At 44.9% G+C, this 27,883-nt stretch overlaps 1 protein-coding gene across 6 annotated transcripts in view; it reads right to left on the bottom strand.

The window, feature by feature from the left end:
* Positions 1–27,883, bottom strand: part of ARHGEF3 (Rho guanine nucleotide exchange factor 3) — a 339,744-nt gene that overhangs the window by 7,462 nt on the left and 304,399 nt on the right. For all 6 annotated transcript variants that reach the window (XM_070050684.1, XM_008260822.4, XM_008260823.4 and 3 more), the window contains 6 exons: positions 23,376–23,546; positions 18,326–18,388; positions 16,152–16,248; positions 15,921–15,997; positions 8,267–8,524; positions 1,644–1,814 (listed from right to left, as the gene is read on the bottom strand). In XM_070050684.1, coding sequence (XP_069906785.1) covers positions 1,644–1,814; positions 8,267–8,524; positions 15,921–15,997; positions 16,152–16,248; positions 18,326–18,388; positions 23,376–23,546 — 837 coding nt within the window. The remainder of the gene's footprint in view (positions 1–1,643; positions 1,815–8,266; positions 8,525–15,920; positions 15,998–16,151; positions 16,249–18,325; positions 18,389–23,375; positions 23,547–27,883) is intronic.

Raw genomic sequence — 27,883 nt, 5'->3', positions numbered from 1 at the left:
TGGTCTGTCCTGCCCCAGCCTCTGCAGCCTTTGGGGAGTGAATCAGCAGATCTCTCTCTCTCTCTCTCTCTCTCTCTCTCTGTAACTCTGCCTTTCAAATAAATAAAAAATAATATTTAAAAAAATCTGCATTAGTGAATGCTAACTGAGAGTCTTCCTGGTAGTTTCAGCTCCTTATAGCCTCTTAACTACTGTGAGGTTTTTTTTTTTTTTTTCTTCTAACTCAGGACTTTGTTCACATGACCTTGGCAACTTTTCTGGGAAAGAAAACAACAAACTCCCCACTCCAACTGCAATCTTTGTTCTCAAAAATCCATCTGCTTGTGGTATGGACTTGAGTTTGTTTTTAATGTTCTAGGCTCATCAGAGTCCTCAGTCCTTGACTGACACAGAGTGAGAACAGGTCCACACAATGCAGCTTCCTGATGATTTCCCACAGGGCTTCCTGGAAAGAACACTCAAGGGACTGAGTGGCAGATGTGAGAAGTCCACCAACACTTTCTGAAAAGCAGCAAGATGCAGAACACAGCCTTAGTAATCAATGACTCACGGTGAGAGAGACACACGCCTTCACCCTGCAGCCTGGGCAGGTCTTGTTGCCCTCGCTGCACCATCAGCTGGGGGGAGCCACAGCTGCCCTGAGAATCAGGTAACATTCCTATGCCTGCCTTGTCCAGGTCAAAAGAGGGACCTTTGACTAAGTAAGGCTCTAATAAAGGACTCTAGGCTTTCATTCTAAGGGCTGGCTAGAGACTGAAGATGAAATAGAAGCAAATTTCCCAATGGCTCTCTCAACACAGAAATAATAAACACTCACACACACATACAAATTTCTACTGGCTATACATACAAACAACCAGGTGAGTTGAATGAACCTTGAATTCTCATATAATTCAAATCCATTCTCTTAAGCAAGAATTCACTCACTGATTGCTCAGTGCCAGGCTCCCACAACAGGACTGGGGCTGACAAAGCATAGTCCACAGCCTATAAGAACATGCTGGATAGAACTGGAAGACACTGACATACAGCTGGAGATGCCAAAGGGAAGATTTACTCAGCTTGCTATGATTTCAGAGGAGGAACAACTTCATTATCCACTTAGGAATAAAAGCCAGGAAATTGTGTATCTACAGGTCAGAGCTAGATATGCAGCCAAAGGAAGACAGGTTATTAATTTTTTTTAAAAATTTGGTTTCAAATGCCAGGCTGTGGATGGGAACCCAGCCATGAGAAAGAAGAGTTTCCATAAAGCTAAATGCATACAACTTAGGTGCAACTAGTTCTGACATGAAGTCCTTTTAGATCCTGTTCAAATCACCCTTTATTTTCTGAAATCAAAGTAGGAGATGCTAACTGTCCTGTATTTGTTTTTGAAGGTTGTGATCAAAGAAAATAAAAAGCTGACAAACCTATACCAGTTTCCAGAAGCATTTTTGAATATATACTGGTCCATGACATTAACAAAATTAAAAAAAAAACCACACACACACATCCTCATAGTATGAAGGCACTCACAACTCACATATATGAGTATAAACATTTCCCTATGCTATAAAAAGCCCTGGAGAAGCAATTTTTGCTGGAGATAAGATGCTCCCAGGAGGCCAGGACGAGACTGCTCGAGGAGGGTAAGCCCTTACCACGCCCCTGTTGTTCTTCAGTTCCCCGTGACAACACAGGACTCTCGAGTTGTCAATCAGAGAGTCTTTCTGGCCTTCTTCCAAGTAAAGAAGCCGCTCTTTATAATAACGACATTCGGATTCCCCAGTCTTCATGTTGATTTCTGCCACGATTCCCTGAATGATGTTTATCTATGGAAACAAAGAGAAAAATAAGTGTGGGGGAAGTAGCAAACCATCCGCACCAACAAGTCTTAGGAGCTCAGCCTAGGAAGTCACCATGACACACTTGGGAAAAGGGAAAAAAGAAACAAATGTTATCAATACACTGTATTTATCCACCCATCTATACATCTATACACCCATATTATACATACAAATATTTTTATTAAATTTAAAACTAATATTGTTGCACAATTTTATCTGAGAAGATACAAGGTTCAGTCATTGTTGTATCAGACTCAACTATAGAGTTCCATACTGCTCATTTCTTTTTTATTGAATATTTCAAAAATTTATTTGTTAAAAGATTTATTTATTTAAAAAGGAGGAGTTACAGAGAAAGAGGGGAGACACACACACACAAATCTTCTAGTTCACTCCTCCAAATGGCTACAATGGCTGTGGCAGGGCCAGATTGAAGCCTAAGAGCCTAGAAGTCTATCTGGGTCTCCCACATGGGTGGTGGGGCCCAAGCACTTGGGCCATCCTCTGTGGCCTTCCCAGGCACATTAGCAGGGAGCTGGATCAGAAGCAGAGTAGGCAGACTGGAAGAGGTGCTCATATGGGATGCTGATGTCACAGGCAGTGACCTAACCTGTGGTGTCACAACACCAGAACCTACAATTTTATTTTTAATTGACACATAGTAAATGTACCTAATTATGGGGTAAAATGTTTTGTTTCAATACAGGTATATAAAGTGAATAATACCTTGGTAATTGGCATATCTGTCACCACAGATATTTATCATTTCTTGATGCTGAGAATGTTCAAAGTCCTCTCTACTAGTTATTTTGAAACACTCAATTGTTGTCAACCATACTACAGAACATTAGAAGTCATTCCTAATAACCAACTGTACCCCTGGACCTGTTAATCAGCCTCTCTCTATCCCTGACCTCATCCCTTCCCCAGGCTCTGGTAACCACTATTCCATTCTCTACTTTGAGAACACATGTTGCACATTTCTTAAAACATGCTCTCAGTGTGAGAAAGGTAAGCATATAAAAAACCAGGCCAAGGAGAGAAAACACGACACAACATTAGAGTTGTAAAAAAGGATGATCTTTGGATGAAGGTCTCCCTACATGTATTCAATCTAATGCACAAACAATATTTCCAGAAAGAATGGCTTGAATATCTTTTTAGTGATAAGACATAAATGTTTTCTAAAGAACAAGGAAAGGGGCCAGTGTTATGGCTGCCTGGGATGCTGGCATCCCATATGAGTGCAAGTTCAAGTCCTAGCTGCTCCACTACTAATCTAGCTCTTAGCTAATGCACCTGGAAAAGCAGAGGAAGATGACCCAATGCTTGGGCCCCTGTACCCGTGTGGGAGACCTGGAAGAAGCTCCTAGCTCTTGGCTTCAGATCGGCCCAGCTCCGGCCATTGCAGCCATATGGGGAATGAATCAGCAGATTGAAGACTTCTCTCTGTCTCTCCTTCTCTTTCTGTAACTCCACTGTTGACAGTTTCAAAGTTCACTTATTTATTATTTTCTCTATTTTCCAAATTTTAGGGTAGCAGTATTTGATCTAAAAAATTCTTTAAAACAATAAGTTCTTTAATGTCACAAAAGAAGCCTTTTGACCTTTGATGTCTGCTTTGTCAACCTAATATTAAATATAAATCCTATAAAATTAATGTGAGCTTTATTAACACAAAACCAATAATAAACAGCAGAACACTGGGACTGGCACTATGGCCGCAGCAGGTTAAAGCCATGGCCTGTAGTGCCAGCATCCCATATTGGTGCCAGTTCAAGTCCCAGTTGCTCCACTTCTGATCCAGCTCTCTGCTATGGCCTAGGAAGGCAGTGGAAGATGGCCCAGGTTTTTGGGCCCCTGCACATGTATGGCAGACCTGAAAGAAGCTCCTGGGTCCTGGCTTCGTATCAGCCTAGCTCCAGCTGTTGTGGCCATTTGGGGAGTGAACCAGTGGATTAGCAACCTCTCTTTCACTCACTGTAACCCTGTCTTTCAAATAAATAAATCTTTTTAAAAACAGCAGAACACTTTTGGAATTCTAGCTTTCTTTTTTTGTCCTCTTGGTTTTCAAAGATGATTGGATTATCAACTGTTACTTCCAAAACAAACAAAAATGAAATTTCATAAACTATACTAAAGCTACCACTCACCCTTGAAATTAATGTCACTATGTTTGTTGAGCACCTGTTTGGTATGAGACTAGGTGGCAGTATTCAAACAAAGGAGGTGTGATCCCTGCCCTCGGAGAGCTTAAAATGCAAGGGAGGTGTCTGAGTGATTGTTTTGTGTCTACCTTATCCTTTTACCTTACTATATTTTTAATGTGTAGTAGAATCCATGTTTTTTTCTTGCTTTTAAAGACATCAGCACTGACTGCTGTGGCTGATTTGATCAGCTCTCACTAGGTATACTTGGACAGCTGGAATTAACAGCACTTAGGCCAGTTCTCTGCAAGTACGCAGGGAACCAGAAAAAAAGACGCCCTGCAGGCATAACACTGTGTTCGTTTCCTCATTTAACTCAGGAACTGAGCAGCTGGCACATCATATGAAGATTAATAAACTCAAACACAACACAGCGTTTCCTCTGGCAGCTATGACTACTTTCAAATAATGCTTCTTTCTTTGGTGCATGAAAAAAATAGAACAATAGAAGCAATCAACGTTATCATTCAATATTTCATGTGCACATTTATAATAGCAACTCTGGGTTTGTTTTTATCTATGTTTATTTATTTTTTAATTTTGATTCATTTATTTGAGAGGCAGAGAAAGACAGACAGACACGGACACAGAGAAAAGAGAGCTCCCATTTGCTGATTCACACCTTAACTGCCCAAGACAGAAAGTGCTGAAGCCAGAAGCTGGGAACTCAATCCAGGTCTGCCTGTTGGGTGGCAGGAATCCAATTACTTGAGCTGTTACTGCTGCCTCCCAGGGTGCACAACAGCAGGAAGCTGGAATTGGGAGTGAGGCTCACACTTGAACCCAGGTACTCTAAAATGGGATGCAGGCATCTTAACTGCTGCAGGCTAAATACTCATTCTTGTTTTTATTTATTAAAATTAATGTTTTGTATTTCTATCTACTGGCACATCACAGGGGTCTAATTTCTTTGCATTGATTCTTGAGATTTATTGGCAAGATTTCAGGGAGGAATAAAGATTATATATGGCAGGTTGTCAGAAGCAAATAGTCACGGTAGTTGTGCATTTAAATTAAATTGCTGCATCTCCTGCCGGGGTTTAGACTGAAGGAAGGGACTGGTGAAGGGAGATGAGAGATACTGGGTAAGCTTTCAGGGAGTAAGACCACACATGCTGGAATCATTATCCTCAAAGTGGAATGGGAACCCTGTCTGTCTGGTCCCTTGTGCCACAATGCCATTTACTCATCGGTGCTGACATGAACCATGAACAGCAGTCTCCGTTGCTCTGCATCAGAAGCAGGACTGACTGTTCTTCTCATTGATTTCAGTGACTTTACTTAAAGGAGTTGGGAAACAGCGGCAGGCAGGGGGAAGGGATGGTCTGCAAGATCATTTTCTGGCTCCAACAATTCTTAGAATTTAAAACATTAAACAACCAGATCTCTGGAATGCCTGAATAGCCAAAGTCCTATTTTAAGAAGTTCCCTTTTGCGGGACATTTCTATCACTCTTCAAAACGCGATCAAGAAATTCTAGTCAAGATGTGGTGGTTTCTACACTGCAATAAAAGCAAGACCTTTCTTTCAATCTAACCACAGGACTGAATGCAATCAACACCCTTAGCATGCAAGCAATTTACTCAGCACTCTCTGATTTTTCCCTTTTCATAGATGGGAAATTTATTCAGGGAACATATACGTCAAGCTCCACTGGTACTCTGGGTTTTATATTTATCAAACATTCACAATGCACCCAAGGGTACAGGCTAAATTATTCCGTTCACGTGGGGTAATGCTATGAGGACTTTGAAAAGAAGGAAACAAAAAAAAAGTCTGTGTCTAACTGTGTCCATAGGTTTTCAGAAAACCTCCTTTGCAGACATTTTCAAATGCACAGATCAGCCTGAATAACTGGGTGCAGATTCAGCTTCTGAAAATGGCTTTACACTTTATGTACTAGGGAAACTGGATACTGGCAGATCCTTTCGTATTGCAAATATATCCTCATCCATTTTTAAATTCAAACTTGAGCTCACTGGTTGTCTCTCTAAAACGGAACTGTGTTCTTTCATACTGCATGTTAAGAAGGAATGCTTACTGTAAAAGTCAGAACAGGCTTATGTGCTTCAAAAAAAGTAACTGTTTAGAGTAGCCACAGCTCCCTGTTGTTTCCATTCCTGCAGACCACACACTCACTGGGATGAAATATGGGGCAGAGGCACCTCTATCACACTCTTCCCAGTAATAAAAACAGACATGATGAAGTGAGACGGGCCCATCCGCACTGCCTGCATCCCCCCATGTGTGCTGGACTGCGGGCCTGGTCTGTGTGGGTTGGGCCTGTCAGATACACTCAACACTTCGTGACTTAGGAGAGAGTGCTCACTCTTCTCTATGCTGTGGGGAGGCACAGGCCTGGCTCTGTGTCACTGCAACGTCTCCACAAAGCCTTTGTGATTCCAAAGGCAATGAGGGCTCCAAGAAGTGGCCAGGCTTTCTGCATGAGGATCCAGGAACACACAGAAACAGGAAGGCACAGGATTTGGAGTCTGCACCAACAGAGTTTGAATATCAGCTCCATCATTTGTTGGCTGTGGACCCGGGCAAACTATTTTTAACCTCTCTGAACCTCATGCAGACAATGATCTTAATAAGAACAGCCAGAGAGCTGAATGACTCAATGTGAGGTGCTCTGTGTGAGCAGCTGCTATTGCTGTTACTGTTTTCAACTCCCTCTGAGAGGACAAAGACTGCTCAGCAGGTTCAGCCTTTCGGATGATGACATTATCTATGCACATCTTCCTCTTACCACTGTCCCAGATGAAATCAGGGGGTGAGCCCTTGGAATTGGTCTGTCAGCCTCTGGCCCCACAGGTTCTCCTGAGTGCACACCTGGGTCACAGCAGCATCCCCCCAACTTGCTGCCCAGGCACTCGCTCCCTCCTCCTCAGGCCCCTGCTCTACAGACAGTAACATGTCCAGGGTCACACAGCTTGTAATGACAGGGATGGGATTGGAATCCTGAGTCCCAGCTACAACAAGCAAAAACAAATGACACACAAAGGCAACATTTCTCAAACTGATCTTTAAAACCTCGGTAACACTGCACGTGAAGCAGAATTGTCTGTCTTATCTCCTGCTGCTTCTTCGGAGAACTGCCCCGTCCCAGGCAGCTTGACATGTTCCCCAGGGATGGCCTGGCCTGCCCCGCTTCTTCGAACCTTAGCTCAGGCCACTCTTTCCCTCTGGCCTGCCAGCTGCTCCACCCTGCCCTGCAAGGACCTTGATCAGAACCAGGCTGAGACACTCGCAGTTTGCAATATTCTAATAATAGGGACCTCATTTCTCCTTGTCTTGTGTTGGGACCAGGGAAGAATCTGTATTTTTCAAATCACCCAGCCCACTGTCAGGAAACACACACTGAATGAGGAGCCCGCTGGTGAGCAGGAGGCGTGACCAGGCAACCCGCCAAGGTCGGGGTCTGTTGGAGTCCATCTGCTGTTGCTAGCACAAAATACCCAAGATCAAGTAATTTAAAGAGAAGATAAGTTTATTTGGCTCACAATTCTGGAGGCCAGGAAGCTCAAGGGCATGGCACTGGCATGTTCCCAGCACCTGTTGAGGGCCCTCTTACTCTGTGAACTTAACATGGCATAGGCATCACATGGCAACACAGAGCAAGTCAGCTGGTGTGGGTATTTCTTCCTCTCCCTGTAAAGCCACCAATGCATTATCTTGGGGGCCCACCCTTCTGACTTCATCGAATCCTAATTAGCTCTGAAAGACCTGTCTCCAAATACTATTAACCTATTCATTTGGAACTTACACTTTTAACATGTAGACTTTTGGGGGAAGCATCCAAGCCACAGCAGAGGCCAAGGAGAACTAGATCTTAAATGAATGTCAACTTCATAAATCTGCTTTGGGGTTAAACTAAAAGGCAACTCCCATATTCTAACTAAAAAAAGTTATTCAATTTAAAATGCCACAAGAGCTTAACCGTCACAGCCAGCGACTGTAGCACCAGATGAACTACCTGTACAGAATCAAAAATTCTAGAATCAAAGGCATCTTACAGTGACTTTCATATATAAACACTGCATTTTACAGTTTAGGAGATAGAGGCAGAGAGAAGTGAAGAGATTTGCAAAATCAAAACATGACTGCTGGTAGTGCTTGGCCTAGAACCCAAGGTTCCTGAGTCCTGTGCACCCAGGGACCCTTCCATTCACCTAAGGGCCCAAGGCACTAGTAATTACAAGGGAAGAAAGGAAGGAGTAAACTTACAGCTTCTTCCAAGTGCTGCTGATCTGGATTATCGTTCGGTGTGTGCCGCAGGATTTCTCGAAGAAGCAGAGGGTATTTCACCAGACGGCTTCTTGGAATATCAAGGAAATTCCAGAGATCTAGTTTGCGGCTAAAGGGGGATTCTAAACATCGCTGCAGGAAATCCTGGACTCGGTGATCTTGTTTTTTGTGATCCAGGAGAGCTTTGGCGGCTACTTGATTGCTGCAGTAGCTGTCATAGGAGCTGAGACAAGGCAGCTAAGAAGGAAACATGAAAAGAAGGTTGGAAAGTCAAAACAATTAAACCCCCAAATCACACGCTAGCATCCCTTGTTGGGACTGAACAAGCATCCAACAGGTCTCCAGATCTGGCCAACATAAGTTTTCTTAGGCTCTGGCTTGCTTTCACAAAGTGGCTGTCTTAACTGTGTGTGTACTTTGGTTGCTAAAGCTCCTATCACAATTTGCTTGTGTTTTCTGCCAACCCGAACTAGAAAGCAGACAACCAGAATTGTTACATATGCATATAGTTTACAATTTATGTAATCTTCCCAAAGTTTCCAGTAAGGCAAAAGCCATACACACACACACACACACACACACACAGGATTTAAGATTCTTTAAGAAATTCATGTAGCAGACTTAGTGTAAACACCTTCATATTAGTCTTTTTTTATTGAAAAGATTTATTTTATTTATCTGAAAGGTAGAATTACAGAGAGGGAGAAAGAGAGACCTTCCATCTACTGGTTTACGCTCCAAATTCTGCAATGACCAAGGCTGGGCCAGGCTGAAGCCAAGAGCTTGGAATTCCACCCAGGTCTCTCATGTGGGTACAAGGGCCCCAGTACTTGGGCCATCTTCTGCTGATTTCCTAGGCACATTAGCAGGGAGCTGTATAGGAAGTGGAGCAACTGGGACTCAAACAGGCGCTCATTTGGGATCCTGGAATCACAACTGGTAGCTTAACCTACTGCTCCACAATGCCGGCCCCTCCTTCACATCAGTTTTAAGATGAACTAATTCTGGGGCTACACCTGTAGAGCAGTGAGTTGGGCTGCTGTCTGCAGCACTGGCATCCCATATGGGCACTGGGTTGGGTCCTGGCTGCTCCACTTCCCATCTACCTCCCTGCTTGTGTGTGTGGGAAGACAGTGGAGGATGACCCATGTGCTTGGGCCCCTGCACCCCTGTGTGAGTCCCAGATGAAGCTCCTGAAGGTTCCTGGCTTTGGTACAGGCTGCTGTGGCCTCGTGGGGAATGTGCCACTGGATGGAAGATCTCCCTCCACCCCGTCCCTTTTAACTCTTTGAAATAAATAAATAAATAAATCTTTTAAAAAAAAAGATGACCTGATTTTAAGGTTTAATTATAAAGGGACTCAAGAAGTTGAAGCAAAAGTGTGATTTTTTTTTTTTTTTTTTTAATCAGGAGCCAGAGTTGTGGCATAGTGGGTAAAGCTACTTCCTATGATACCAGTACCTCATATGGGTTTTGGTTTGTGTCTAGTTCATGTCCTGGCTGCTCTACTTCCAATCCAGCTCCCAGTTAATATGTCTGGGAGAGCAGCAGAAGATGGCCTGGACCCAGATGAAGCTCCTGGTTCTTGGCTTTGGCCTGGTCCAGCTCTGGCTGTTGTGTCCATTTAAGGAGTGAACCAGCAGATCGAAGATCTCTCTCCCTCTTTTCCTCTCTCTCTCTCCCTCTCTTTATGTCTGTCCATCTCTCTCTTCCCCTCTCACTCTCCCTCCCTCTGTAACTCTGACTTTCAAATAAATAAATAAATCTTAAAAAAACAATCAGACACAGGAAGCATTTATGAAAATCCTTTAAATTTAGCTCTAACAGGCCAGAAACTATTTTAGGTATACCTCATGGTTAGCGTCACAATGTCATGCAATACACAACTTAAGCTTAAAGATTCTGGAACATTTCACTCCAGTGCCTTCATTCCAGGGAAATGCTAACTTCCCTGATAGGTCCCAGCAGTCACACTGGGCAAACACCATGTCGGACACGGACTCAGTGGAAAGGGCTTTCCATGTCCCTTTGCCCCTCCCGACGTGAGGGCTCCCACCAACCTCTAGAGAGTGACCAGAGGCAATAAAAGGCAGCCACTGGCACAGCTGCGTTTGTTTCCTTCCCTTGGACTAGGAAGCTGCATTCGCCACTATACCTGCTTTGTAGAAGGAGTCAATCCAAGTGGCAAGAGGGAATCTTTCATTTCTGTATCCTTTGGACTCTGAGCTGGGCCTACTATCCGGTAGATGCTTCAAGTTTGTGTTTTAGGGGCAGTTTTTACAGAAGTTAAGATGCTACTTGGGACAACAACATCCCATATTGGAGAGACCAAGTTCAAGTTTCAACTCCACTGTTGATGCCAGCTTCTTGCCCATGTGCATCCTGGGAGGCAGCAGTGTTGGTTCATGTACTTAGATTCCTGCCACCCACATGGGGGACCTGGATTTAGTTCCTGGTTCCTGGTACCAAGCCCCTGCAGACATTTGTGGAGTAAACCAGCGGAGGAGAGATCTGTCTCCCTCGCCCCTCCAAAAAAAAAAAAAGTTTACTCTAAATGAATAAGTTAATGTTGAATATTTATTCAGCATTACAGAGTTAAGTAATATTTGATGATTCGAAAACATTGCTTAAAAGTGTGGCAGCACTTGAAAATTTATATATTATGGCTGCTTCTTTTATACCTCTGATTAAAATTATTTTCTCAATGACTGAAACTAAAGAAAAAGAAAAAGGAAGTAATATTTAAAAGGTTCACACTTGACCTTAACACCTTGGAAATGCCTGCCTTATTTATATGTTATGGGAAAAAAAAAAAAACTGTAGTTGTGTTAAAAAGAGTTACAGGAATCCTTTCCTCAACCTTATATTTGAAAGTACTGATAACTGGTACACACACTTACACACAATGCCCAGATGTGGTGCTGTGGCTTATAATTTAGATTTTCAGTGTTAATTAAAAAGGGCCTCAGGTCCTCTTAATTTCATTTCCACTTCCTGGTCTTTTAAAAAGACCTGGACATGCCTGATGCTTTCATCAAACAAAAACAAATCGCAGTAATCATCGGATGTAAACTTGAAGGAGCTGGACCACCTCGCTGTCCAACGGGCCATTTGGCTCTCTGCCGCTGCTGCCACGGCAACCAAACCAGGCTCTGGCTGGGCATTCACACCTGACCTGAAAAGCTCTGTGAATCAGCCATGGGCTAGAGAAGGCTCTGGGTGAGCTTTTACTAGGGAGGGGATGAGGAGCGTCAACCGCGGGGTTCCCAGATACAGCCACACTCACTCCCTTCAAACGTGAGAGGCAGAAACGCAGCAGTGAAGAGAGCGGACTCTGGGACTGGAGAACGGGGTCCAAAATAGCAGGTGGAAGGGACCCTTCTAAGCCTCAGCGTCCCCTCTTACAAAATGCATCTGCCAATGCCCTCGGCCTTCAGCAGCATACAGTGAACAGCGCAGGGCTTGACTCCTGGTGAGGAATCAGTAAGTACCAGCTCCTACTATGCTTTGTCCCTGAATGCTTTTATTTATTTATTTTTTATTTATTTATTTATTTATTTTGACAGGCAGAGTGGACAGTGAGAGAGAGAGAGACAGAGAGAAAGGTCTTCCTTTTGCCGTTGGTTCACCCTCCAATGGCCGCCGCGCTGATCCGATGGCAGGAGCCAGGTACTTATCCTGGTCTCCCATGGGGTGCAGGGCCCAAGCACCTGGGCCATCCTCCACTGCACTCCCTGGCCACAGCAGAGAGCTGGCCTGGAAGAGGGGCAACTGGGACAGAATCCGGCGCCCCGACAGGGACTAGAACCCGGTGTGCTGGCGCCACAAGGCGGAGGATTAGCCTAGTGAGCCGCGGCGTCAGCCCCTGAATGCTTTTATTGAAGAAACTGGTTTAGAGAAGCAAAGCTGAAGACAGAACCGGAGCCTGAGGCCTGTCCTTGCACACTTCCCTCTGCCACCTGCAAATCTCTCAAGGACTCATCATGTCTTTAAATAGACGATCAAGAATCTGAAGGGAAACTCAACATTTTTAAAGGAAATTCTATCTCCTCAACATTGTGAAAAATGCCAGAACAAATTCATTTTTCTTTTCTTTCTTTTTCTTTTTTTTTTTTTGCTTCCGTGTATCCTGCCTCTCCGGTTGGAATTAAAATTTGATTAGAAGCCAAATTAACATGAGAACTCTGCCTTGGAGAGCTTATGAATTATTTTATGACCGACAAAAACCATTAACACGGAGATAAGTCACTTGGGAAGCTGTTTCTCTGAAAGGAGAGGCCTCCTCCATCCAACAGGGCGACCCGCTAGAGAGAGGCATCGACCTGCAGTAACCATAGTGCCTCCCAGAACAAAGGCAGCCACTCTGTTTAAGGTCTTCAGAGTCAAAGGAATTGATTCATTCTAAGGTCAAAGGGACCAGCAGGCGCTGTCCCACTTGGGAGGCGCACTTTTAAATGGAGGATTTTGTTGTTTTAAATGTTCTCACTTTTTTCCTTGGTGGTGGTGGGGGAATAAATCAATTTTTCATGGGTCGAAAGGGATCTGACTTTTTTTAATTCAAAGTCCACTAAGATGTTTATTTTGTTCTGTTTAAATGACCAGAATGCAAACAAATGCAACAGACACAGACACGTCTGCAGTTAAAAGAGGGACGACATTTAACAGCTCATCAGGCTGATAAATAAGGGCCATTTCTCACGTAGTCTGGCAACACTCGGAGGTGCTCCCCAGGCTGCAAGTCCCCATTGGGCACCTGAATGGCCCCCTTTCCTTTGCTCATGTGTGAAAAACAAGTGCCAAAGCCGCCCCAGAGCAGATCAGCGTCCTAATACAAGTGGTAAACATTTACTCTAGGCACAAGGACAATTGCTTGGTAAACATTTACTCTAGGCACAAGGACAATTGCTTCAATTCTGCTTCTGCTGTGAGTCGCCCATTCCCATTTAATGTTTAGGGAAACCTCGGAGTTCTGCAAGGCTCTGGGTAAAAGCAGAGAGTCACCCTGCCTGTTCTGCAGAGTGGCCTCAAGGCCCCCTTTCCTCCCATCAAAGCAGTGTGACTCTGGAAATGCAAGACGTCCAAAGGCCGACTCCTCTGTCTCCAGACGGCCGGATCTTTTTGGAGAAATTTCTTTATTGGCGAAGGAAGTCAGAACATCTACCACGGCTCATAATGAAATGAAAGTCAAAAGGACAAGATGAATGAGCCCTCTTGAAATATTAAGGGCCGTTCTCTAAATTATTCATCTTGGAGCACGACTTGCCTTTCAGACACCCTTGGGTAGTTCAGCCTCGGTGCTAAAATCGACTCCTGGGCTGAAGCTATGCAAGTCATGAAACCCTCCAAGGTTATTGACTGAGGCACTAACTGAGAGGGGTAAGTTACAAAATCAACATTAAAACTTTCTGCATGTCCACCTGGCATCCAAGACACAGGATCTGGACTGTTTTAGGACTGTTAAAACACAGATATACCCGGAAAAAGAGGACTCACAGAGCGATAGCAGGGTTTATAGCCTGCACAACACTCTCCACATGGTGAAATGATCTCTGAGACCCACTGCCGCCCCCACCTCCTGCGTGTTTTTCTGGAACTCTGTATGGATCTCCAGGATGAGGCATCTAATCCTGCCTAGAAGTCATCAAAGTCATCTGCTTTCATCAACTGTTTCCTATGATGGAAAACTCCCGGCTCGGGGCAGAACACTCAAGGACTCTTAGAAGGAAGCAAATATGTACAATAAGGAGGAGTGAGGCCTGTGGCAAAACAGAGAGCATGTGCCTTTTCTAAAGGACATTAAACAAATGAACACCACCACTATGTACCCAACGGAACATAAATTCAGTCACAGGGCTATAATTAATAATCCCTAATCTAAGGCTACAGCTTATGTCTTTGCTTAGGAAAAGGAATGGGTTATGATGGGATGGTCAGCATGTACCCAGCTCTCCTATGAAGCTATTCAGGACCATAAAAACACTAAACATCAGCAATTTGTACTTATTACATTGTTTGTGAAACTACATTGTAAAAAAAGCCTCTGCCTGCAGCACTGGCATTCCATATGGGCACCAGTCCGTAACCTGGCTGCTCTTCTGATCCAGCTCTCTGCTAAGGCCTGGGAAAGCATAGAAGATGGCCCAAGTGCTTGGGCCCCTGTACCCACATGGGATACCTGGAAGAAGCTCTGGGCTCCTAGGTTTGGCCTGGCCAAGCCCTGGATGTTGTGGCCATTTGGGGAGTGAACCAGCACATGGAAGACTTTTCTCTCTGTCTCTCCCTCTGTCTGTAATGCTACCTCTCAAACAAATCTTTTAAAAAGTTTGTTTTTATCTTTAATTTGAAAGGCAGAGAGAAAGAGGGAAGGAAGAGGGGTTGGGAAGAGAAATGGGGTTGGGGGTGGAGAAAGAAAGAAAAAGAGAGAGAGATTCCATGCATTGATTTACTCGCCCAATGTCCACAATAGATGGGGCTGGGCTATGCCAAAGTTACAAGCTCAGAACTCAATCCATGTCTCCCAGGGAGGGTAGCAGAAACCCAAGTACTTAAGCTATCATCTGCTACCTCTCAGGGTATGCATTAGCAGGAATGGGAAGCAGACCAGGACTCGAATCCAGGCACTTCCATCCAGGATGTGGGCACCCTAAGCAGCATCTAAAACACTGTACTAAAGGCCTATACTCACATTTTTTTGAGAGAGAGCAAGAGAGAGCGAGCACTTGAGAGTTCCTATCTGTTGGTTCACTCTTTTTTTTTAAAGCTTTTATTTAATGAATGCAAATTTCATAGGTACAACTTTAGGAATATAGTGGTTCTTCCCCCCATATCCACCCTCCCCTCCCTCTCCCGTTCTACTTCCTATTTCTTCTCCCATCCCATTCTTCATTAATATTCATTTTTAATTAATTTTCTATACATAAGACCAACTCTATACTAGGTAAAGATTTCAACAGCTTGCACCTCCCTCCCTACACATACAACGTATAACTGCTGGTTTATCCCAATCACAATGGCCACTGGCTAAAGTTGGGAACCAGGAACCCAACACAGATCTCCCATGTGGGTAGCAGGGACTCAGCCACTTGCTGCTTCCCAGGGAATGTACCAGCAGGAAGATGGAATTAGGAGCAGAGCCAGGACTTGAACCTAGACACTCTGATACAAGACATGTACACCCCAAGCAGCAGCTTAACCTGCCCTGAAACTACATTTTTATCATTAATTTTTTTAATAGCCTAAAAGCACTTTTGGGGGATCTGATAGACAGGAATATATAAATTCATTTTTATATACTGTATTAAAAATGGTAATAATTAGTATTGACCTGAGTCGATTATTAACTAGTTTTGTTTTATTTTATATGAAACTAGTAACAGTTTCATGTGTACCTTCACTTATTTTATTGTGAAAAGGCCATGTTATCTTTAAATGCAGTGAATTTATAATAAGGAAAAAAACTGCTTTCACATTTTGAAGAGATAAAGCTTGAATATATAAATTTTACTAGGAATTTGCTATTTGGTTTTCTCATGTGAAACCAGCACTTACTAATTAAAAAAAGAGTCTAGCAATAATGAAACTCCATCCAAATGACTGACACTGATCTTCAGCCAAGACCAGAGGATTCTCTTACCCAACCCACAAGGATGGGACCCACGTGCTCCGTTGAGCCGTCAGGCTTCCGAACATCTCGAAGCTGACTGAGGAGCTCTGGTGAGAAACAGACAAAATGTTTGTGTTGTTAGGCAAGGGCAGGGCTGGATGTGGGTTCTGGGTTATTCACGTTATTACATAATCGCTGAGTTGTTATAAGGCAACTCAATTAAGGCTACAAGTCACGACTCATCCTGGAACAAAATTATACCTTCATGCAGAGGAATGAGAGAGTCCAGTGTCCCGAAAATTTGATTCAGCTCCTGTTCCGTCATTATGGAGAGTTTCAACATGGGGTCATGATAGGCCTGTGTGAGAAGGACAAAGCGGGGAAGCAAAGGTTTCAAATCCGAGGCACTACTCCAGGAAGTGCTTCTGAGAGGTCCCACACAACAGCAAACACTGGGTTCTCCCAACAGTTTATCCCATAATACTGCAGAAACAGCACACAGGTCCCATTCCAGATGTGACTGGAGGAGAGGAGAATCCAGTTTTGCTGCGAGCCTTCTATGTGTTTTAAATATTTTGTTATGTATTTGACAGGCAGAGCAATCGAAAGAGATCTTCCCTCTACTGGGTCACACCCCAAATGGCTGCAACAGCCAACTCTGGGCTAGACTGAACCCAGGAGCCAAGAACGCCATCAGGTCTCCCACGTGGGTAGCAAGGTTCAAGTTCTGGACCATCGTCTGCTGCTTTCCTAGATACATCAGCAGAGGGCTGGTGGAAGTGGAGCAGCTGGCACTGCTGACATGGGATGCTGTTGTTGCAAGCAGTGGCTTAACCTGCTGTGCCACAATGCTGGCCCTGTTTTGTGGTTTTTGAAAGTCTATTTTTCCAAAGCTTTTTTATTCTTGTCTATCACACATCTAGGAAGGAGCATAAATCATAGGGTAGCACATATTTGACTGTTTTATAAAACTACTTGTCAAGATAAAAAAAAAAACTTGTGGAAAGTTAAAAATTTGCTTAAAAATAGTTCAAGCTTGAAAACAGGCGAGATGTCACAGGAGATCAAAAAGTTATCCAATCACAGCCTCTCGGGAGTCACAGAATTAAGGCCGGAGGGGTCAGGGAGGTTTCACAGGTGAGCTCCTTGGTGAAGTATGAGGCAACACACAGTTTGGAAGAAGGGATTGTGCTCTGAGCTGGTCCCTGGAGGAGGGGTAGATGCAGACAGCACAAAGGAAAGAGGAGGCCATCAGGTGGGCAGGACCACCGAGTGCCAAGGATGGCAGTGGAGCGTGTGCAGGTGCAGGAAGGGGCAGGCAGACATGTGACCAGCATGGGGTCTCCCAGAGTCAGGTGCCTCCTTTGTTCTCCCTGATCCCCTCTTCCTCTAGCCCTGCCTAAAACTGAGTTTCCTGGCTATGTCCATGCACAGCACAGATGGCCATTTCATGTGTGCTGGAGGTGGATTCCACATGACCAGGCCCTCAAAGAAAGGAGGCTCCTTTCAACTCTTCGATGCTTTTGAGACAGCTGTGAATACCAGATACGAAGCCATGGGATGCTGTCACTGTGGAAAGGTTTTTGAGAAAGGTTTGTTGTCAAAAATATACAAGAGGGGGCTGGCATTATTGTGCACTGGGGTAAACCACCACTCCTGACACTGGAATCCCATATCAGAGTGCCAGGGCAAATCCCAGCCACTCCTCTTCTGATCTGGCTCCCTGCTAATGTGCCTGGGAAGGCAGCAGATGATGGCCCAAGTACCTGGGGCTCTGCCACCCACATGGGAGACCCAGATGGAGTTCTGAGCCCTGGCTTCAGCCTTGCCCAGTCCTGGCCATTGCAGACTTTTGGGGAGTAACCAGTGGATAGACAATCTCTTTCTCTATCTATCACTATGACTCAAAGAAAGAAATCTTTTTTTAAAAAAAGGATATACACACCACAAGGCCTGGGTTTCCTCCCTCCCTCAATGCTAATGAAGAACATGTGTGTCTATAAATGACCCTAACAGGTGAGTGTGCAGATGCCTCGGTTCACCACTCTGCACTGCGCACACTGAAATGACCGTATTTCTGTTTCAGACATCCACCCATTCTCTCCCTTGGAAAAGGGCCCTGCATGTGAGGCTTCCGGGACAAGAAAATACACACAAAGCCAGGCCTCTGGACAGTTCTGATGTAAACTCAAGTGTGCTGTGAGCTGCAGAGACACGCAGAGGTGAACCCCGAAGCTGCCAGGTGCAGTGCAGTACCCTGCCTCCCTGTCTCAGTCATCTTCCCCACTGCTGGGACTTGGGAAACAGGCTCTTCTCAGCTTGCTGACCTCTCCTGGTCTTAACCTGGTACTCATTAAGCACCAGCTTGGGATCACGGAATTATTCAGAGGAAGAAACCATGAGTTCACGCAAACGACTGCTGGATTTGAATTTACCTTTTTTGCTAATTTTAAGTCCTCTATTAAGTCTTCTTCTCCTTGGGAAAGCTCAAAGATGGCCTGCAAAGAAAAAAAAAATCAATGAACTCTCCATTCATGAGGGCAAATTCAAACCTCCAGTTCCGGCACTCAAAGCCCCAAGTCTACTTATTTAAGTATTTAAACAGTATGCTCCAAAGTTAAATTGACCTGCAGTAAATGCCTCCAGTAGCTAAAATTTGCCAAGAAACAATATTGCAAAAAACTTCTGCACAATGTACTTCTCTGTGGGAGAAAGAGGTTCCCTACAAGTTTCTTCCTTTTTTTTTTTTTTTTTTAAAGATTTATCTTCTTGGGGCTGGCGCCATGGCACACTAGGTTAATCCTCTGCCTGTGGCGCCAGCATCCCATATGGGCACCGGTTCTAGTCCGAGCTACTTTTCTTCCAGTCCAGCTCTCTGCTGTGGCCCGGGAGGGCAGTGAAGGACAGACCAAGTGCTTGGGCCCCTGCACCCACATGGGATACCCAGAAGAAGCACCTGGCTCCTGGCTTTGGATTGGCACAGCTCTGGCCATTTGGGGAGTGAGCCAATGGAAGGCAGACCTTTCTCTCTGTCTCTCCCTCTCACTGTCTGTAACTCTACCTCTCAAATAAATAAAAAAGAAAAAAAATCTTAAAAAATTTTTTAAAAAGGATTTATCTTCTTTATTTAAAAGGCAGAGTGACAGAAATGGGGGGAGGAAAGGAAGGAAGGAGGGAGAGAGAGGGACATTGATCGATCCATCTTCTGCCTGCTGGTTCACTGCGGAAATTGCCACAATGGCTGAGGCTGGGGCACGCTGAAGGCAAGAGCCTTGAACTCCATCTAGGTATCCCTTATGGGTGGCCAGGGCCCAAGCACTTGGGCCACCTTTCCCCTGCTTTCCCAGGTGCTTTAGCAGGGAGCTGGATTGGAAGTGTAGCAGCCAGGACTCCAAGGGACACCCCAATATGGGATGCCATGGTAGCAGGTGGCAGCCTAACCAACTGAGCCACAACGTCAGCCCCTTTTTAATTAACTCAGAGGCATGGGTTGAGAGGGGGAGGGAGAGACAGAGACAGAGATAGAGAGATCTCATCGGCTAATTCATTCCCTAAGTGCCCACAACAGCCAGGGTGGGGCCAGGCGGAAGTTGGGAGCTGGGAACTGGGCACTTCATTCAGGTCTCCCATGTGGTTGGCAGGGACCCAGGTACGTAAGCCATTACCTGCTGCCTCCCAGGGTGTACATCAGCAGGAAGCTGGAATCAGAAGTGGAGTTGCAACTCAAATCCAGGCACTCTGATACAGGATGTGAGCAGACAACCAGTGTTTTTAAACAGCCATGCCAATGGCCTGCCCCTCATGTATGTTTCTGATGGAACAAGTCACCTTTCATGTTTAGAACACTGATGCAGTTGAACCAGAGAGGGAACTATTTTAGGTAAAATCATCAGTTTGAGGTACAGATTCCACATTTTTGTCTGCAGTGACTCAGTAATGGGCCATCACAGTTCATTTATGGTGATTCTCAGCAGGAAGTTATACTCCTATTATCTACTTGTCTTGCGCCTGCGATTACAGGAAGAATCCAACATTTTATCACTCTAAATAAAATCTGATGAAGTTAATTCATCCTAAATTACTTCTCAGTCCCACAAGGTACAATAAATAAAATTATAGGAGCAGGCTGTGTGCTAGCGTGTGTAAATGGACCATTTCTAATTGGACTCCATTAAGCCATCATCATTTAAAGAGCTATGATGCCTAGAGCACTTTTTCATGTTCATGTGGAGATTTAAACTGCTGGCAAACAACATCTTATTAAAGGCCAGTCCTGAGGCTATGCATTGCTTTAGGCAAGAGGGAAGGAGTGAGCACACTTCAGGCAAGGTGGTTGTTCCAAGAGGGAGACCAGTATGCTCTCTGGCACAGCGGGAGGAGGCAGGCCACGGGGCTGGAGGGCTGTGTGCAGCAACATCTCCCAGAGCTGGGGAGAGCCTCTTGGCACCCTATTTTATTTTGAAATAATTTGAGACTCCTAGGAGAAGTTGTGAAACCAGTACAGAGGTACTGTGCACCCATCACTTTGCTGGCCCCGAAGGGGCATCTGACATGGCTAGCATGTGTTCTCAGAACCAGGAAATGGAACAGCTCAATACACTTACCTAATCTTTCTGGGGACTTGCTGCAGATTCCCTGATACACCTGTCATAATGAGGGCTCACTAGCTGACCAAGTGTGGTCCCCAGGTGAGGAAAAAATCACAGAACCCCACACTGGGAAACAGACCGCGGGCTTTAGAGGAAGGTAAGACTGGGGTTCGAACTTGAATCTGTACCTCAGTAGGTGAGTGATCTTGTAGTCATGGTGCCCTAATAATTTCCTTACCTTTCTCCCTCTCTCTCTCTCCTTCCCTTCCTTCCTCTTCCCTGCCTTTTCTACTGTTGGATTGTACAAGGTGTATAGAATATGCACACTGTTAACACTTGGGAAAATCCAGAAAATTATAAATAGGAAAATTTTAAATTACTCATAATATCATCTTGTTAGTTCCTAGAACATAGATGTAATAATTCAGTATGTCCTATGATACAACATGGATCACTGCTGACACTAGATGTGTGGGGGCTTCTCCCCAACACCAGGCAAGAAATAAGTTCTGCAGTAGACGTCAGCTGGGTTCTCTGATCCCTCTATCTGAAGACAGTGCCAGATCTGAAGGCTGAGGGCTCAGTCTGCAAGGCTGCCCTCCCCACAACACACAGGCTGGATGCCAAGCCCAGGTGCTTCTGACCTACTGATTGCAAATCAGGGTTCCCACATCCTCCACTTCAGTTTGATTAATTTACTTGAGCAGCTGACAGAACTCAGGGGAATAGGTACCTTTACTGCTTTATTACAATGGATATTATAGAGGCTGTGTTGTGGCACAGTGGTTTAAACCGCTACCTACAATGCTGACATCCCACATTGGAGTGCTGGTTCAAGTTCCAGCTGCTCCATTTCCAATCCAGCTTCCTGCTAATAGCCTAGGAAAACAGTGATAGATAGCCCATGTGGGAGACCCATATGGTGTTCCTGATTCCTGGTTTTGGCCTAGCCCAGCCCCAGCTGCTGTGGCCACTTGGGAAGTGAACCAGTATATGGAAGATTTCTATCTTGCTTCTCTGTCTCTGTCTCTCTCTCTCTCTCTCTGCCACTCTGCCTTTAAAATAAATAAATATAAATCTTAAAAAACAAAACAAGGGGCCAGTATTGTGGCATAGCATGTTGCCGGCATCCCATATGGGGACTGGTTCAAGTCCTGGCTGCTCCACTCCTGACTCACCTCCCTGCTAATGCACCTGGGAAAGCACCAGGAGGTACAAGGGTCCAAGGACGTGGGCCTTCTTCTACTGCTTTCCCAGGCCATAGCAGAGAGCTGGATCATAAGTGGAGGAGCCAGGACTTGAACTGGTGCCCATATGGGATGCCCGCAATGCAGGCAGGCGGCTTTACCTGCTACACTACAGCACCAGCCACTAAATAAATAAATAAATCTAAAAAAAAAAAAAAAAGTCCTCCACATCTTTAAAAACAAAACAAAACAAAAACCCAAAGAATGAAGAGAATTTAGAGCAAGGTATGGGGAAAAGGGCTTCCGTGTCCTCCAGAAATTTCCATGTGTTCAATTATGCAGAAGCTCTTTGAACACCGTCCTTTTGAGTTTTTATGGAGACCTCACTACATAACAAATAATGAAATCACTGGCCAGAGGTGATCAGCTTAGCCTTCAGCCTCACTATTTTCCCCGGTGAAGGCTGAAGCTGGGAGCCCAGAATTCAATCCAGGTCTCGGATGTGGGTGGCAGAGACCCAACCATCTGAGCCATCACCTGCTGCCTCCCAAGGTCCACAATAGCAGGAAGCTGGGACCAAGAGTGGAGCTGGGATTCAAAACCAAGTGCTCCAATACGGGTCACAGGCATCTTAACCAGACTCTTAACTGCTAGGCCAAACTCCCACCTCTTACAGAAAGGCTTCATTTATCCATATGATTTTTGCATACATTAATTCACTTACATGGCACTCAGGGTACAGTACACAAACGGATACATGGTAAAAACTCTCCCACTCACCTCTTTGTTCCATCCATTCACCCAGCTCCCCCCTTCTAGGTGGCAACAGCGTTGCCAGTACCTTGGGTGTCCTTCAAGAAATAGCCTACGGTTCTACAGGCAAATACATATATACTCCTCTCCCCCCACTCCATGCTAACACGTCTTACTTTCCCCTCTCAGCCACAATACTGCTCAGCACCTCCTCACGTGCTGCAATGTACTCAGTGTACAAATGGACACTCACTCTTGAGCCAGCTCCTAGCTCCTTGTAACAGATGTTCAGGCTGCTCCTGAGTCGGTACTGTCATAAGCATTCCTGTGATGCATAAACTTACCCATACATCTTGCTCCTTCCGTACTAGTAGCCCTGGCAGATAAACTTCTAGAAAAGAACTGCTAAGTCAAAGAATCTAGAAAATTTTTCAGGTACCCCTTCTGCCAATGTCAGGTTCTCCCCTAAAAAACAGATATTCCCAGGATCTTAGTGGATGATGCACACGTGAAGAGTTTAGCACAACCTGCCAGGCAACAAGGTCAAGGGTATCTAAGAGAACAAGAGGGAATGAAATGAAGCACACCCCACAGGAAAGTTTTCTACCAGGCTAGACCAAAGTTACACTGGCATAAACTGTATATTTAAAAATATTCTATAAGTTCTTATCAAAATACAACTAAAAATCAGCATGTTTGTGAACTTCAGGATCCTAAGCAGACACTCGGTTTCATTTTCCTCTAAATTCAGATTTATCACATCAGTTTGCTTTTTAAAGTGGAGGCCACACCCACCCAGCTGGGTGCTGGGTTCTCAGTTCCTCCCATGAGGTCTGATACCCTGTTTAAGCTCCTTCCACGAATGCAGGGAAGCACAGATTTGGAGCCTGGTGTGCAGACCCTGCATGGCTTCCGGTTGCAGGGTACACAGCCTGCTTCCTGAGACCCAAGCCTACCTCCTGACGTTTGATTTCCTTGGATGTAAGCATCTGATTGACACACACGTCGAACGTCTCGCTCCACAGCTTGCTGTCTCTCCGCTTCGTGCTCGAGGGGGCGGCATTTCTGGACCAGGGCCGGGAGCCGAGAATGTCAGGGCGGCTCTCGCTGCGGAAGCTAATGGAGCGCTGAACAAAGAGAAAAACAAACTGTCACGGGGGTAGCAGCAGGATGGGGTGGGACCAGAGAGCAGCTTCCTGCGACTGACAGAACATAAATCACATGTCTGCAAGAAAGAGAGGACACGGCCACAAGGCCTCTGGGAAGTGGGTACGTGCTGCGGAAGGCTGGACAGGGAGCTGTTCTTGCCCATGTGCCAGGCATGTGTGCTCTGTGTGACCTGAAGACCCAGTGCACCACAGCATAGAATGCATGGGCCTAAGCCATGCAAGGAAGTCCGTTCTCAGATGAGAGATCATTCTAGAACCTTTCCTTTCCCTCTTAGAAGAGCAAGGGATAATGGCAGTGGTTGGCCTTGGGGGGAAAAGCATACCTGGCCAATCCTCCTACACTCTTCTTCCCGCTAAGAACAGAATCCCACATCACCATGTACCCCATTTTACATGGTTTGTGTGAGCTCTCCTAAACCTGACCAATCAGAGTATTCTACCACCCTGACCCAGGGCACTGATTCTCTGAAATTTGCGGTTAGTTATGGGGGAAAATGCAAGAATGCTAATTTCTTTGGGATTGTTGAGTTCAAGAGACGCTCAAGCAGGTGCCCCTTCTAGCAACTCTCTCTGGTCACAAACATGCTGCAGGGGTGGAGTCAGCATTGAGGCAGAGTGGGTTAAGCTGCCATTTGCAAAAGCAACATCTCCTATCAGAGCACCAGTTCAAGCCCTGGCTGCTCCACTTCTGATCCAGCTCCCTCCTAATATGCCTTGGAAAGCAGCAGAAGATGCCCTTGTCCCTGCATTCACATGGGAGACTCAGATGGAGTTTCAGGCTCCTGCCTTTGACCTGGCCCAATACCAGTTGTTGCAGTCATTTGGGAAGTGAACCAGTGGATGGACACTCTCTCTCTGTCTCACCCTGTCTGTCAAATAAAAAAAAAAATCTTAAAAAAGAAAAAAAGAATCTGTTGCAGAGAGTAAAGAGACACTGAGAATGAGTGATGGGGGAGAATGAGTGATTGACAGAGGAAAGGAGCAAGCCTTGCCAACACCGTTTGAGTTCCTGGATCCCACTGTGCCTGAAGACAGGCAGGATTACCCTTAGATGTTTGAGTTACATGAGCAAATCCATTCCCTTTCTTTTTATCCTTATCTCAAGATTCTGTCAACTTCAAGAGTCCTGGATAATACAGAGACTAAATATCATCAAGGCAGCAAATGATGCATGTCCCTGAGGTTCTTTCTTATTTTTGAAAGAAGCCCCAGTAGATTCTGGAGTGGTTTAGCTACCCAAAGTCCACCCTTGTGGCTGAAATATGTACCACAATTCTTTCTCACTGACACATACTTGTCATCAGGACAAAGGGGTAATGTACATCTTTAGGCTTCATTCTAGACTTCAAAATGCTCATTGGTAAGTGTGCCAAAGCAACGGTATTTTACTGTGCTCAAAAACCACATTCTTAGGGTCACAATGTAGTGGGTTAAGCTGCTGCTTGCAATGCTGGCATCCAACGTGAAGCACTGGTTCAAGCCCTGGCTGCTCCATTTACAATCTACCTCCCTAATGCACCTGAGGAAGCAGTGGAGGATGGCCCAAGTGCTTGGGCACCTGCACCCATGTGGGAGACCCGGAAGAAGCTCCTGGCTCCTGGCTTCAGCTTGGCCCAGCCCCAGTCATTCTGGCCATTTGGAGAGAGAACCAGCGAATGCAACCTTGCTCGCTCTCTCGTTCTCTCTCTCTCTCTCTCTCTCTCTCTCTTCCTGTAACTCTACCTTTCAAATAAAGAAAGTAAATCTTTTTTTAAAAAACCGCATTCTTATTTAGTAAGCGTTTCCTGCCATGGCTCCCTGCGGCCCTTGGTGTGAAGGTCTACGCCTCAGTGTGGCACAGAAGGCCTCTTGGTATCTGACCACAGTCTATATATTTAGGATCACATCCTGCTACTCACAGGAGGCCCCTATTCTCCCACCAGAGTAAGCTGTCTGTCACTCCCCACAGGAGTCATGCTTCACCAAACTCGGTGCTCCCCTTAAGCAGTCTTCTTGTCCTAGAAGGTGTCTGTTGCACTTCCCAGCTGTTTAACTCCATGCTGTCCTCAGCATACTCAAAACTCAAACAGCACCTCTGCCAGGAAGGCTTCTCCAAAGTTTTCCCTTCTTTCCTTCCCAAAGCAATTTGGACATAGCTTTGATACGGTGAGGGTTATGTTTTAGGACACCTAACTGGTCACTTGGTCTGCACTATATAAACTCCCCAAGGACAAAGACTGATTTGTATGTGACATGAGTGGTTATCACCAAGACACTCGGGGTAGTTTCCAAAGATTCTGAAATGCAACAATAGAGTTCAAGAAAGTGAAAGAAAATTTCTAAGAGAACTACTGAATTAAGGCCACTGTTAAATAAGTTATGATTTCCTGCTTGATAGAGTATTATTTAGCCATTAAGACATTTCTGAGATGGTTTGGCAGCTAAAAATCCCTTCTATCAACCTTTTATAAAGATTACAATCTATATAGGAACACTGTGTTTAATTATGCAAAAAATGAACATGAGCAAAGACAAAGGGAATGCCCAAGAATTCTACCAGTGGGGATAATATTGTAGCTCAGCAGGTTAAGTCACCACCTATGATGCTGGCAACCCCTATGAGTGCCAGTTCAGGTCTTGGCTGTTCCACTTCTGGTCCAGCTTCCTGCTAAAGCACCTGGGAAAGCAGTGGAAGATGGTCTGAGTGCTTAGGCCCCTGCCACCTATGTGGGAGACATGGGTGGAGTTCTAGGCTCCTGGTTTCAGCTTGACCGAGCCTGGGCCATTTGGGGAGTGATCCAATAAATGGAAGATCTCTGTCTCTCCTTGTAACTCTGCCTTTCAAATTAATCTTTAAAAAAATTCTACCTTTTTTTTTCATGATGACATTATAGGGGATTTCTATCCTAGTTTACTAATTTTTACATTTCAAGAAAAATGAATAAATGCAAAAATACAAAAAGACATTTCTTGGGAGCTTTAGGGTATTAGCACAGCCTTCTGGAGTCAGGAAGCTAGTTCTGTTTGCAAGTAGTCATGCCAGCTCCTCCAGCTGGCACAGGCTCATTAATAAGCTCATGATGGCTGGATCAGCCCTACACAAGAGATCAAGACAGGACTTGCACCAAACGTGCAGTTCACTAATGGTATCTTGCAAATCCTTGTGATCTCTTAAAAACAGTCCTTTATAAACAGTAACCAGACTAAATGAACGCAGAGCCCCTGCACTCAGAATCAATTAGCCACAGGCACTAAAAGGTCAAAACAAAGCACAGTGAGTCATCAACTCACTCACTCAACTCAGCTTGTGGTTCTGATGAGAGCCAGGGAGGGAATTAAAGAGGAGAAAGGGAGGAAAGCACCCAAAAGAGAACATTTAAAACAAAACAGTTTCCACTTTCACTTAGAATCAACTGCTCTCTCATTTTCAGTCCCTGACCAACTCCAAACTCCTACCAGTTTGAAAGCAATTTATGCTAACTTTATGTGTTCAAATATTACAAAAGCACATAAAATTTTAAGTACTCCTGCTCCACTTCCTAGAAGTAAACACTCAAGTTTGTTCTAGACCTTTCCAAACTTTTTCTATACATTTGCTAACATTCACAGAAAAAAGATTTTCTTGTCACCCACCAATATCTTCCTATGTTAAGCATGAGGGTACTTCAAAAAGGTCATGGAACACGGAATCAAAAGATAAGTTTATTTCGGTGCAAAAAAATTTGAAATCCACAGTTTTTTCATAGTATGTGTTTTCCATGAATTTTCTGAGGACTCAACCTAAGCATGGATCTCAAAATTTTTGCACCAAAACAAACTTACCTTTTAATTCAATTTTATATGAACTTCTTTTGTTTATTTAATAAGAGGCAGTGAGACACAGGAAGAGAAAAAGTTAGAGTGAACTAGCTGCCATCTGCTGGTTCATCCCCCTAAATGCCTTCATTGGCCCCTACCCTGGGGCCAAAGCCCAGAGCTTGGAAAACAACCACAGCTTCCCTTGTGGATGGCCTGGACTCAATTGCTTGAGCCATTACCGCCGTCTTTCAGGGTCTGCATTAGCAGGAAGCTGGACTCAGGAGCTCGAGCCAGGACCCCAACCTAGGCACTCCAGTGTGGAACATGTGCATCTTTTTTTTTTTTCTTTTTTTTTGACAGGCAGAGTGGACAGTGAGAGAGAGAGAGACAGAGAGAAAGGTCTTCCTTTGCCGTTGGTTCACCCTCCAATGGTCGCCGCGCTGATCTGATGGCAGGAGCCAGGTACTTATCCTGGTCTCCCATGGGGTGCAGGGCCCAAGCACTTGGGCCATCCTCCA

The sequence above is a fragment of the Oryctolagus cuniculus genome, chromosome 10 (genome assembly GCF_964237555.1).
Source record: "Oryctolagus cuniculus chromosome 10, mOryCun1.1, whole genome shotgun sequence".
In the NCBI taxonomy this organism is placed as follows: Eukaryota; Metazoa; Chordata; class Mammalia; order Lagomorpha; family Leporidae; genus Oryctolagus; species Oryctolagus cuniculus.
Note: the sequence above shows the minus strand (reverse complement) of the source record. Positions and strands in the feature narration are given on the sequence as shown.